The sequence below is a fragment of the Nanorana parkeri genome, unplaced genomic scaffold, assembly GCF_000935625.1.
Source record: "Nanorana parkeri isolate BGI_ZX_2015 unplaced genomic scaffold, ASM93562v1 scaffold13, whole genome shotgun sequence".
NCBI lineage: Eukaryota > Metazoa > Chordata > Amphibia > Anura > Dicroglossidae > Nanorana > Nanorana parkeri.
Window position 1 is genome coordinate 1195856 of NW_017306281.1, and position 12609 is coordinate 1208464.

Consider the following 12609-nt stretch of genomic DNA (forward strand, 5'->3'; position numbering starts at 1 on the left):
ATGTTAATTAAAGCACTTACCTTAAATGATGTCTCTTAATCCGATCTTCTTCTTTCCTGATGTTTTCATCTGTCCCTCCAGCGGTGCGGCGGCTCTCCGATCCAGCGCTGACTGCTCTGTCCTTGCTGGCACTTCCTGTCCCACGGTGTCTGCATGCGGGTGCACGAGACCATAGACTTACCTTGTGTCTCTCCTCGTCTCCTGGCCGAAAATGTGAACTGCGCATGCGCCCGCCCCAAGATGCTTTGCGGTCGCCTGAGAATTTTCAGATTTTTGGACGGGAGCGCGCGGCGAAGACACAGGTGAGTTTTAAACCGCTTTTAAAGCGTTTAAAAATAAAATTTTTGCATACATCTACTGCTTGCTAGCAGTAGATATGTTTTTTTTAAAAAGCAGAGGGTCTAATAACCCTTTAAATGTTAAAAAGGTTTTTATGCCATTTCAAATCGCTTACAATGGATGCTGCTCCTTGTATAAAAGTTTTGTTTCCTGCAGAATCAGCTGGCCCCCTAAGCACTGGCAGGGTCGTACGGAGCCACCCTTGCGTATGCTAGTAAGCTGTGTGTCTTCACAAACACAGCAGGGCAAGCTACTTCCCTCCCCTGCTCCCCTCTCCTCCTTCCTCCCTTTTTTTTTTCTCCCTTCCCCAAGCTAGTAGATTGACAATTGCTGGAGCCTGCTGTGTGCCTTGTGATCTTGTACTAGACAGGAAGTTCAGGGAGGCTGAGCAGAGAGAGTTGGAGTCAGCTGTTTTGAAATATGTTTAGGAAAACATTAAAAGAAATACTTTGCAGGGTAATGTAAAATGGCTATACAAAGTCTACACACCCCTGTAACAATACCAGGTTTTTGAGATGTAAAAAAAAAAAAAATCCGATCAAGATAAATCACTGCAAATTTTTTCCACCTTTTAATGTGACCTATAATCTGTACAACGGAATAAAAACAAACTAAAATCTTTAAAGGGGGAAAAAATAAGAATAAACTTACAATAACAATTTGATTTTATGACACCATTCAGTCTTTTGAGGTAGGAGTCTATCAGCATGGCACGGCACATCTAGCCTTGGGAATCTTTGCCCACTCGTCCTCACAATCTGACAGAGTTGCACAACTTTTTGTTAGGAAATCTCCTGTGCACAGCCATTTTCAAGTGACACCACAGATTTTCAATTGGGTTCAGGTCTGGGCTGAATCTTCTTCTGGGGGAAGCCATGCCCCTGACTGATACCGTTCAATGATGAGATCCCTTTGATGCTTTGTGAGCTCTTTGAGGACTATGGCTTTTGCTGTAAGAGGCAACTGGGTAAATGTCAGAGAAATCTGACTAGAATAGCAGACATTTTATATGGGCTTAATCAGAGTCACTTTAATTGATGGCAGTTATGTACTACTGACTACTATTTAACATCAGCTTGCCATAATCCTTGAATTTCAAAGTATACAACGGTCATTCCCCAAAGTTGGACAACACCGGCCCAACCAGTCACATTAATCGGGTGCAGGCTCCAAAAATACATGCTGGCTTAACAAAATCGGGGAATTCCAACATAGAGCCGCACATCCGACAGTTGATTCAATAAATCAGTTTTTAAGTCCATACCATCCAAGTACACAGTAAAATCTTCCCCCGATCCAATAGCGTCTCATGAGTTCCACCATAATCATAGAGAGTTTGAATGATCAGCTTGCCATATCCCTAATTATAAAGGGTTGTACACTTAAGCAGCCACATTATTTATTTCCTTCACTAAACAATTTCAGTTTGTTTTTTTAATTGAATTGTACAGATTATGGGCCACATTAAAGGTGGACAACCTTCAGAAGTGATTTTATCTTGGTCTGTTATTTTTTTTTATCTGCATCTCAAAAACCTGGTATTTTTACAGGGGTGTGTAGACTATTCATATCCAGTGTATATTTGTTTGATCTGGGTTCATTATTAAAAGAATAATACTACTTAAAGGTCCCTTCAACTTTGCCATTATTAGTGACAAATGTTAGAAACCCATTGTGCTGTCCCTAGTGAATTACTGTGAAATAAAGTTCCCAGGTTTAACACACTCTGGTGGTTTCAGAAGCTGGAAGGCTTGTCTGTGATGTGCTGATGCAGATTAGTACATAGTAGGTATGAGAGGAGACTCTAGGATTAAATTGCTTTGTGACTAATAGCTAGACCAGTGGTGGGGAACCTTGGCACGCCAGCTGTTTTGGAACTGAAAGTCCCATGAGGCATTGCAAGGCTCTGACAGCCACAGACATAACTCCCAGAGGCAGATGCATGTTGGGATTTGTAGTTTTGGCACAGCTGGAGTGCCAAGGTTCGCCACCACTGAGCTAGACTATAGCCTCTGAAGGGAACAAATATTGCCCATTGAATGAGATTTGTTTAATCTGGATAGTGTTTCTTTCATACAGTATATCCAAAGAAAATCGCTATTCCTTTTGCACATTTACTACTGAATTATCTGTTTTCTGCTGCGTCTGTGGTTCCTCCGTCTGTGGTTCCTCATAACACATATCACTATAGACCATGGTTATGTGACCTGTATAGAAGAGCCTGCACCACCACAAAATTTAGTGTGCAAAAGAGGTGGCCAAGACCCACAGACAGAAGAAAAAAGGCCTTATGACTGTCACTACACCAAAATTAGCATTTGATAGGATAGATGGGTTTAACAGTTGTATTTGAATATTTAAAGGACAACTTCACATTTAGGTGGAAAGGTAGTAAAATACTACTGCCAGAAGAGCTGCCTCTTGATAGGCGGTGCCAGCTGTCACTCATGCAGCTGGGTGGATTTCAACAGTATTTTCAGGATCCGTCTCGGCTGCGGCACTCTCAGCAATAGTAAAACAGTAGAAAGGCATCATGGCACACTCACAAACCAGCATGTAAAACAACTTGTCTCACCACTAAGGACAATAACAGAGGTTTGGATACACGTCTCCAGCCGAGGATGTGAAAGCCGCACTGCCGTGCCAAGGCACCTCTTATAGTGCGGTCCTAACTCTAAACTATGAGAGTCTCCATCTTGGAGCACATGGGGGCAGAAGATATCAAATTGGGTGCAGGTTTGTCAGGAGGACGCCCCACCTCCTTAAAGGTACAGAAACACACAAGGGTTCCCGCACATCCTATTGGCAGCTGAGAAACCCCATGCGTCGCTGCACCAAATCGGTCAAACAAAACAAACGACAAACGCACTCAACAATTTGTTACCAGTTATACAGTAAGGTGCACACGAAATGGGCTTTGAACAGTAAAACAGTAGGAAGGCATCATGGCACACTCACAAAACCAGCATGTAAAACAACATGTCTCACCACTAAGGATAATGACAGAGGTTTGGATACACGTCTTCAGCCGAGGATGTGTAAGCCGCACTGCCGCGCCAAGGCACCTCTTATAGTGCTCACCTCTTATAGTACTCTCAGCAATAGCCCGCGTTATACTGAGCTTTGGTACAAATGTCAAATGTCCTGTAGCACACCTTACCGGAATGCCCATAAACAAAGGTGGGTGCTCGCAGTGACTTAGGATGGCGCCGCATCAAGAAATGTCACCAGCATGACAAAGACGGCAATTGCAGTGAATCTTCATTTTTATTTGTCAGAAGTCACAAAAGTAGAATCAAGCACTTTCGGGGCCGCACAGGGTCCCCTTCCTCCCGAAAGCGCTTGATTCTTCTTTTGAGTGACTTCTGACAAATGAAGATCCACTGACATTGACGTGTTTGTCATGGTGGTGTGCTGCTGACATCTCTTCACAACATACTGAGCTTTAGGTCACAGGATAAGGTTAGTATATGTCCTCCCATGACCCCAAAGAGAACTATGGGGGAAAAAAAAACACTTACCCCCATAGTTCTCTTTTAATGATTCCACAATGCATCTTAAGAATATAGAAGAATATCCTCACAATGACATGACATTGTATAAATCAAGGAAAACCTAATCACCCAGAATTTAAACTATAATTCAAAATATGGCAAAATGTTTTATATCTACATAGATATATACACACACCTACACACAGCACCTCATGGGACTGTGTTTATAAACATTTGCAGAGCCATTATTGTCCTGTGAAATTGCATGTATATTTGTTCTGTGTAAGACAAATGTTATTAGTATATTTTCTTTCCATGTCAAAGGTTATATCAAGAAAATACCAGTCTATAGATGGAACTGAGGAGCATAGGATATAAATACTTCTTTCCTGTGCTCCTCTACTCCATCTAAAACCCTAATGCCATATTTTCCTGATATTACATTAGACCTGGAAAGAAAATATTCTAACAGCATTCGTTTTTTGCCTCCATTTGTACAGAACAAATTTCTCTGCAAATGTTTTTATGAATACACCCCAAGGTGTAAGAAGGTATAGGATATAAGTGTGCCATCAGGCCTGTGGAAGATTTCTGATGCCTGTGATAGAAGTCCTTGGAAATGCTTCTCAACAGCTGCATAGTATTTTCATGCATATAGAGGCAGTGATTAACAAATGCAAGCTTCTGACAACTGTCTTCAAAGTCTGTTAAGTGCTTGCTCAATGCATAACAAATGTGTCCCAATGCTACACCAAAGGACCATGTGACCTAGCCTTAATGTAGTGGAAAGCAACTGCCAACAGGGAAAAGCCATCCAAAAATGAGAGAAAACACTGGCAGAACCAAGAGAAGGTTGGCTGCTAAGGATTGGCACTCTACCTTGTAATGTGGAGGGCCCTAGCACTCACTCATTACTTGGCTAATGCAGTTTTTAGGACATTTTCTTTTAACTACAGTGGTTTTAGAACTAGAACATACTATGGAATGCAGCTTTGAGCATTTGGGGTTTAAGATTGTGTCGTTGTCTTTTGGGTATATCGGCAACATAAGGCAATAGATTACATTATGCAGTATAGGACAACAAAGAAGTACCTGTAATCTACAATAATATTTGCATACAAGTCTTGATACTGGATCCTTGGTCCTGTTTCATCATGCAACCATTGAGATTTGAATGTAAAAGGAAAGTGACCTGTGGGAGACACAGTAATGTATTTTTGTTTGTTTTAGGCCCCATTCACACCTAGGCATAAAGCGCACGTTTTGTTGAAGCACACCAGCTAGGGTGTTTAGCACGGTTTTGTGTGTTTTGCAAATGTTTACATGCGCTAGAAGTGCATGTACAAAGATGCACATTTTATTGAGCAGATTCAAATGCATTGTGGTAAATGAGCAATTGTGCACACACAATATGTGTGTGTGTGGGGGGGGGGGACACGCTGTAATCTGCTCAAGTGCTAATCTGCTCAAAAGGCTCAAATACCTTTGCCGGTGTTCAGCGTTATGCGGCTTGCAACAAAACTCTCAGGTGTGAACAAGGGCCATAGAAATGAATGGGATTTCTTGTGTTGAGAGTTTTGTTGCGCTTAAACTGCCCAGGTGTGAACAGGGACTAAGTGTTTCCGCTTCATTCTTTATTTATTTTATTATTTGTGCAGTAGTGCAGATTTAAGGGAATTGTCTTATCCATCACATCTCAGGCCCTGGCTTTCATGTTACCTCTGCCAGAAGGAGTGCTAGTTCCAGAGCAGACATGCCACTGTATGTCATGCTACAAAGAGGAGTCCTACCCTGGAACTAGCGCTAGTCTGAAGAGGGAGATGGATGTCCTGACAGATTCCCTTTTAAGCCTTTAACCCTGGAGCCCCTCTCCCCCTCTGCTGCAGCATTCTAAGGTCCCATAAATCAAGTTCTATAGGGTTAGGGTTATAATTGGCCAACTAATCGATTATGAACATAATCGTTAGTTGCAGCCCTAGCTGCAGCTATTAGGCGGTTACGACCATGGGATGCAGGCTACATTATTTTGGGCTTCACGGTGTGACTCTTATTTTCGTTGCAAGCTCGGGCACGTTTTATTTTGCCACCCTAGCTCCCTACCATGGATGGTCCACCACCCATGCGTCCGCACAAGCCCCTTCATTGGGGGCTACATTGCGCTTGCCTCTCACCATGTTGGATGTCTCAGGAGAACATTTCTTTTTTTCTTTTTGACAGCAACCAACCATTTATTTTTTGAAATATTAAGATTATAATGTATGTTTCGGTTGGAGATGGCCTTTAACATTTACACTCCATTCTATGTAGAGTAAGCTGCAGAGATGTACAAAACACATACTGATAGTAACCAGAACAAGATGCGTCAGGCCAGCACTATGAGCCACATACCTTTATAATCTACAACTAGTTAAGCTCTCCGAGATGTTACTTTGTCTATAGCCAATGTAACTCTGGATATTAATGACACTTCCAGATTCCTATAGCTGTGGGCTTTTTACTACTTCTAATTTAAGTCATGTCTGCTTTCGGGAGTACATTTCTAGTGTATGCCTTTCACTCTTACACACTGCACGGAGGATCAGGGCAATACCTCTGGGTTTGCAAAAAACGTTTTAAAAAAAACTTTGGTATTCACGCTTGTGGATACCACCCTTCCCCAAAACAAACTAAAGGAAAAGATTATCATCATGCATTAAAAGCATTATCACATTATAATTGCATTGTGTGAGGCACAATTTTTGTAAGCAGATGGGATTTGAAGCAAGATTCTACCACAGCAGTGTGCATTCCAGGATTGGAAAATAGGCAATCATTTCTGCTAAACAAACTAGTAGACAAAACACACAATTATAAAAGGCTTTTTTGTTTGTATTTTGTTACGTTAATTGTGCTGAAAATTTACATTTTCACTTCCAGGGGTTGTGTTTTATATATGGAGGGAGTCTTCTTTAAAAGTATTTTACCTGCCTTCCATTCACCTATAACCTCCAACACTGGTTCTGTACCATGCCCAGCAGTACAGACAGTAACACATTGCACTAAAAGGTTAGTAAGAGAAAACATTGAGAAAAAAAACCAAACAAAATGATTCAGTCTTCTCACAAGTAAGCTTCTGGGACTTCTGCAATCATATTTATTAGGAAAAGATTATCATGCATTACAAGCATTATCACATTACAATTGCATTGTGTGAGGCACAATTTTTGTAAGCAGAACAAACTCCTACACAGTGCACGGAGGATCCGGGCCATAACGCTGGGTGTTCTGAGGTCTGCGGTGTCCCGAGCAGGACAGTTTAACCCATTCTTCTCCTCTGTACCGATCATGAGTACCCCGTTTGGGGATCCCCTCACTCCCTCATGGTGGATGACAGACGCAAGGGGAATGAACCTATGGGCATGGCCAACAGCTCAGAGGGGGGTCTAGTCATAGCCTACCCCCTCTTCTTCCCTCTTGAGGACCCCTGTTTGATCACTCATGATCAATACCCTCTGCTAACTCCCCTCCTCTGTTCTGATCCTTCCGTTACTCCCTCGAGCTCCCCACATTCGTTCTGTCTAAGCAGGGAGGATTTCTCAGCTATGTCTGATTTTATGAAAAAAAAGTTGGCCCTTTTGGACACTTCACAACGTAAGGGTCACAAACAAAATATCAACCCTTTTTCACACCTTGATGTCATCAGCAAAATGACATGCCTTTAGTTATATCACTTACAAACAGAGTAAATAGAACAGGATGTACTACAGAGCCTTGTGGTACACCACTAGTGACTGAACTTTGTTCTGAATCAACCCAGTTTACAATCACATGCCGATGTCTTTCCTTTAGCCAACTGCATAGCCAACAAATCACCCACGTGTAAGCTCCTACCTTTTAAGACAAGACAAAAAAAAAAAAGTTATTTTTTTCACTTGAGTTCCACTTTAATCATTTTAAATGTATAACTGTAATACAGCCAACTGTTGAAAGAAAGAATCCGGGAGCAAAACATGAACAATATAGGTGATGTTATGTACAATGGTAATTTGAATAATACAGGAAAAACAAAACAGTGGTTGGCTGCCAGTTCTGTTGATGTGTCTTTTCTTTCCAAAGCCATTTCTTATAGGGTCTGACTCCATACACAAAGTTCTGTACTTTTCCACAAATGTTTAAATAAACAAAACTTCCACTGCTGAAAGAAGATCTGGAAAAATTCAGTTCAGTGCATGTTTGTTCTTCATGTTTCAGCAGTGACAGGCTGGTGGACTGAAGAAAAATCAAAACCACTAACACAATACAGTACCATGGGATTTGAAGCAAGAATGATTCTACTGCAGCAGTGTGCATGCCAGGCTTGGAAAATAGGCAATCATTTCTGCTTAACAAACTAGCAGACAAAACACACAATTATAAAAAGGCTCTTTTCTTTGTATTCTTTTACGTTCATTGTGCTGAATATTAACATTTTCACGTCCAGGGGTTGTGTTTTATATATGGAGGGAGTTTCTCTTTAAAGTATTTTACCTGCCTTCCATTCACCTATAACCTCCAACATTGGTTCTGTACCATGCCCAGCAGTACAGGCAGTAACACATTGCACTGCTGATTGCTCCAAGTGAAAAGGTTAGTAAGAGAAAACACTAAAGAAAAAAATTATTCAGTCTTCTCGCAAGTAAGCTTCTGGGACTTCTTCGTCTGACAAGCTGCTTCTTGGGCTGCCACCGCCAGGAGGATTGTTTGTGTCTTCTGTAAGTGCTTTCTTGATTTCTTCCGACTGAATGGTAGTTAGTAGGGCTTCTGCCTTAAGAGCAAGTTCACGTATCTCTTGTATTTGTGTCTGGACCAGCTGGATGTGATTTCGCACTGTCACAGAAGCTTGATCAGCACCTGTAGAATACATTACAGTTAACCACCGGAATTACATAAAACCCTGTCATAATACAAACATGTAAACTGACATTACTGACCTCTCCTGAGCATGATAGTTTCCTGGCTGTTGACTTCAGTGCTTTCTAAGTCACTGACATGAAACATGTATACAGATCAGGTCCTAAACCAAGCTACATATTTATTCTAGATCTCCGATTAGGCAATTTGCCTTTTCAGAAGGAAGTCAGAAATAGCAGTCCATGAATTTCTTAAGTGTTAAATTCCATTTACAGTAAATATGTGCCACAAAAGTAAAAAGAAATGAATCACATACATGCTTATAGTTCTGAAAACTGGTATTAGCATTTCAAAATAGCTCTCAGGAGTAGTAGTTAAGAGTACCAGCCATCCCACTTATCTTTAATTCCCAGCCTCTGGGAGGGATTATCAGGCACAATGTGGAATAGAGTCCTTGTGCAATATTAAACATAATTATGGTACATTTACAATTAGGGCCATACACCTATAGATTATCTGCAGATTTTCTGTGGTCAGATGGAAAAAGTGCAACAGATTCTTCCATCTACGCTAAACTGTGTGGATGGAAGAATCTCCCACTGGGCCAAGCTTCAGTATCTTGTTAGTCGCCCCGCTGGCTCTCAAAATACCTGAACAATCTGATTGGATGCAGGCATTGTTCAGGTGTTTTGAAGCCAGTGGGGCTGACTAGCAAGATACTGAAGCTTGGCCCAGTGGGAGATTCCTCCAACCACATAGTTTAGTGTAGATGGAGGAATCTGTTGCACTTTCTCCATCTGACCACAGAAAGTCTGCAGATACTCTATAGGTGTATGGCCAGCTTAAGTGTGATGAATGGCAGTTTTTGTGCATTGGATCAATAGCAGTCACTGTAAGAGCACATATAAAATAATTGTTTTCTATATGCCCTGTTCACACTGCAATGTTGCCTTCAGGTGGACAATGCGCCAGAGCTCACCTGATGTCAGCACCACACCACAGCTCTGCTAGATTATAGAATAAAATATAACTTCTACATTTTAATAAAGCAACGCAAGGCGCTGCCTCTCACAAGCCAACATAATATACACCCTGTAAATTATAGGAATAAGAAATGTCAATCAAAAAAGAAATAAGTCCTCCAACAAGTACAGCATTATATCAGTATGATTCTGTATGCAGCTCTTACCAGCTTGGTAAGCCGCTTCTGCTGCCATCTCAGAGATGCGCACAGCCCGTGTCCAGTTGGCCTCGTATTTCAAATATTCTTCCTGCAGCTTCTTTATCTAAAAAGCGAAATGTAAGTGTCACTGTGCATAACCTAAAACTGTGCTGCACACAACTAAGTTGCTGGGATTAACACACAAGCCTGAAATCATCTCTGTATTGGTGCTGACACTGTCCTTCCTTCTGGAGGGTGGCTACTTTTGTTCCCCGTGGTCCCTGTGTGTGTTATAAAGTAGTCGCCGCTCCAATCTCACTCCTGTAATGGAATACAATCTCACGCTTATTTTACTAATGTGTATTGAGATTGTATCCCATCACAGGAGTGAATTTGGAGTGATGACTACTTTACAACACAAACAGGGACCATGGGGAACAAAAGTAGCCCCCCTCCAGAAGGAAGGACAGTGTCAGCACCAATTCAGAGATGATTTGAGGATCCACAGCTGAGTGCTAAAAAAAAAAGTATCTTATTTGTGTAATAGTTTGGTTACTTAAATATATTTTTAAGATTTAACTTCTGAGTTTAGTGTCACTTTAAGTAATAAAGAAAGAATGTACAAAAATCACAACCCACATTCCCTCACTACACAACAGGGACACAAAACAACCAGGAAACTATTTTTCATTAACATTTCCGAGTTTCTTTTCTATTAGTTTTAACCCCAGCTTCTGACTAAAAGGGCTCAGAAACCCCTTACAAGGTTACATATAAAGAGGGCATGAGAAGAACAAAGAAAAGGGGAAACTAGGGGACCTGAGATAAAGAGAGAAGACTGACAGAGGCAGAAGAAATAAATAGAATAATACATATTAAGCAACAAGGGATATAAAGGTTAAGATTAAAGGTTTTTCTTTAAAAAATGTGCAATGGAGACTACTAAGGGGAGAGGGAAGGGGATGGGAGAGGGAGGGACACATATAAAGGTTTCTGGTATAGATAAGTCTTGGAAATAAAAGGGATGTATATTAGACATAGATATACATGTATGTATATGGATATATGAAATAAGGCTTTCTTATATCAATGTTGTTATATTATATCTGAAACCAAATAAAATCTTATTGTATAAAAAAAATAAAGAGGGCATGAAAAATCCGCTCGTCCTCTCGTCAGTGACGAGAGGACGCCGGAGCCGGATGGGTAGCTTCCTGGCCGGCAGTTGCAATTACACGGCTGGCAGGGAGTTTCACATTCAATCGATCGAGCATCTCTAGTAACACCCGATCGCTTGTATTAGGAGCAGCCGTTGCTGGTCCTGAGATCCGCTGTGCCCGGTGCAGCTGGGACCGGCATGGCTGCTCTGACAGGAGATCGGTACACGATCTCCCCTTCAGCCCCGAATGCGGTAAGTGATGTATATTACATCACTTCCGCATTCTGCTGTCACTCTCCAGCTTCAGAAGATGGTGAAGCAGATCTCTGCTTCATCAGCTTCTCTGGGGGTCCCTAGGTGACATTAGGGGTCTTGGAGACACCGGATGTCTCCATAAAGAGGATCTGTCATCAAATAGGGGGGTTCTTAGCACCCCATGTGATAGCAATAGAGTCAAGTGTAAAAAAAATAAAGAAGCAAACATGCGTCGAGTGCATCTACGCGCCTATTGTGACGATTGCGCCTATTGTGCCGCACATGTTACATATCACCACGAACGCTGGAGTGAGATAAATAATTTTAGGGCCATTAATCACTGATAACACTAAACTAATGAGCAGTAAAAGCGTTTAAAGAGTCGCCTATGGCCAATTTTCGGTGTGGTCGTTTTTTGCGATTTTGCGGGCGCACGCAATTTTAAGGCTTGACATGTTTGGTGTTTATTTACCCGACGTGACCTCGTCTTTTATATTTTACCAAAAATAAGGGTAAGAATAAATGTTTTTTTTTAACATAACGTAGGGAAAACTTTTTGGTTAGAAATTTAGGGTACTTTTTTTCATTATATAGTAAAAAAATAACCCCCCCAGTGGCGATTATATATCGCCAAAAGAAAGCTCTATCTGTCCATAAATTTTTTTTACATATACTGCAAGGCTATAGTCTGTTCATGCTGACTGGTGAAACACCCTAAAATTTTTCAAGCCTTCCATATCAATATAAAATATAAAGCCATATGTCTGGCTGTCACAGATTGGGGAAAAGGTGGAAAAAGAAACTATTTTTTGAACATTTACCAGTACACTGGCCAAGAACACAAGATCTCAACTCAAGACAAAGGAAAGCGCACAGATTTTCACAGTCATGCACTTTAAAGCTTAGCTAAACTAGTCGCTTCATCTGCAGTGCCAGTGAAGACAGATACAAAACAGACTCAGAGCATTAAAAAAAAGTATTCATTTTATATGTAATATCACACAAAAGATGAGAAGTAGATATATACTAAAATTTACAAAAAGGTTAAAATAAGAGACATACCGTATATACTCGAGTATAAGCCGAGATTTTCAGCCCATTTTTTTGGGTGACAAAATCGCTTGTTTTAAGAATAAATAGATTTTTTGTTTAAATGATTACTCAAGTACTCTATTGTTATAGGGGGATAGAAGAAATGGGCTCTGTGGGTGATATCTCACTGGTTTAAGGACAGGCTAGTATATGGGGAGGAAGGCCGAGGGCAGGACAATACAAGTGTAACTACACCAAAGATGCAAAAAAAAAAAAAAAAAAACTAGAAAAAATTTGGT

At 41.0% G+C, this 12609-nt stretch overlaps 1 protein-coding gene across 1 annotated transcript in view; it reads right to left on the bottom strand.

Moving 5' to 3' along the window:
• Nucleotides 1–8275: 8275 nt before the first annotated feature.
• Nucleotides 8276–12609, bottom strand: part of DIABLO (diablo IAP-binding mitochondrial protein) — an 11233-nt gene continuing 6899 nt past the window's right edge. Inside the window, exons 5-6 of the mRNA XM_018557124.1 lie at nucleotides 9892–9988; nucleotides 8276–8702 (exon numbers count right to left, since the gene is read on the bottom strand). Of these exons, the coding sequence (XP_018412626.1) occupies nucleotides 8473–8702; nucleotides 9892–9988 (327 nt within the window). The 3' untranslated portion in view covers nucleotides 8276–8472. The remainder of the gene's footprint in view (nucleotides 8703–9891; nucleotides 9989–12609) is intronic.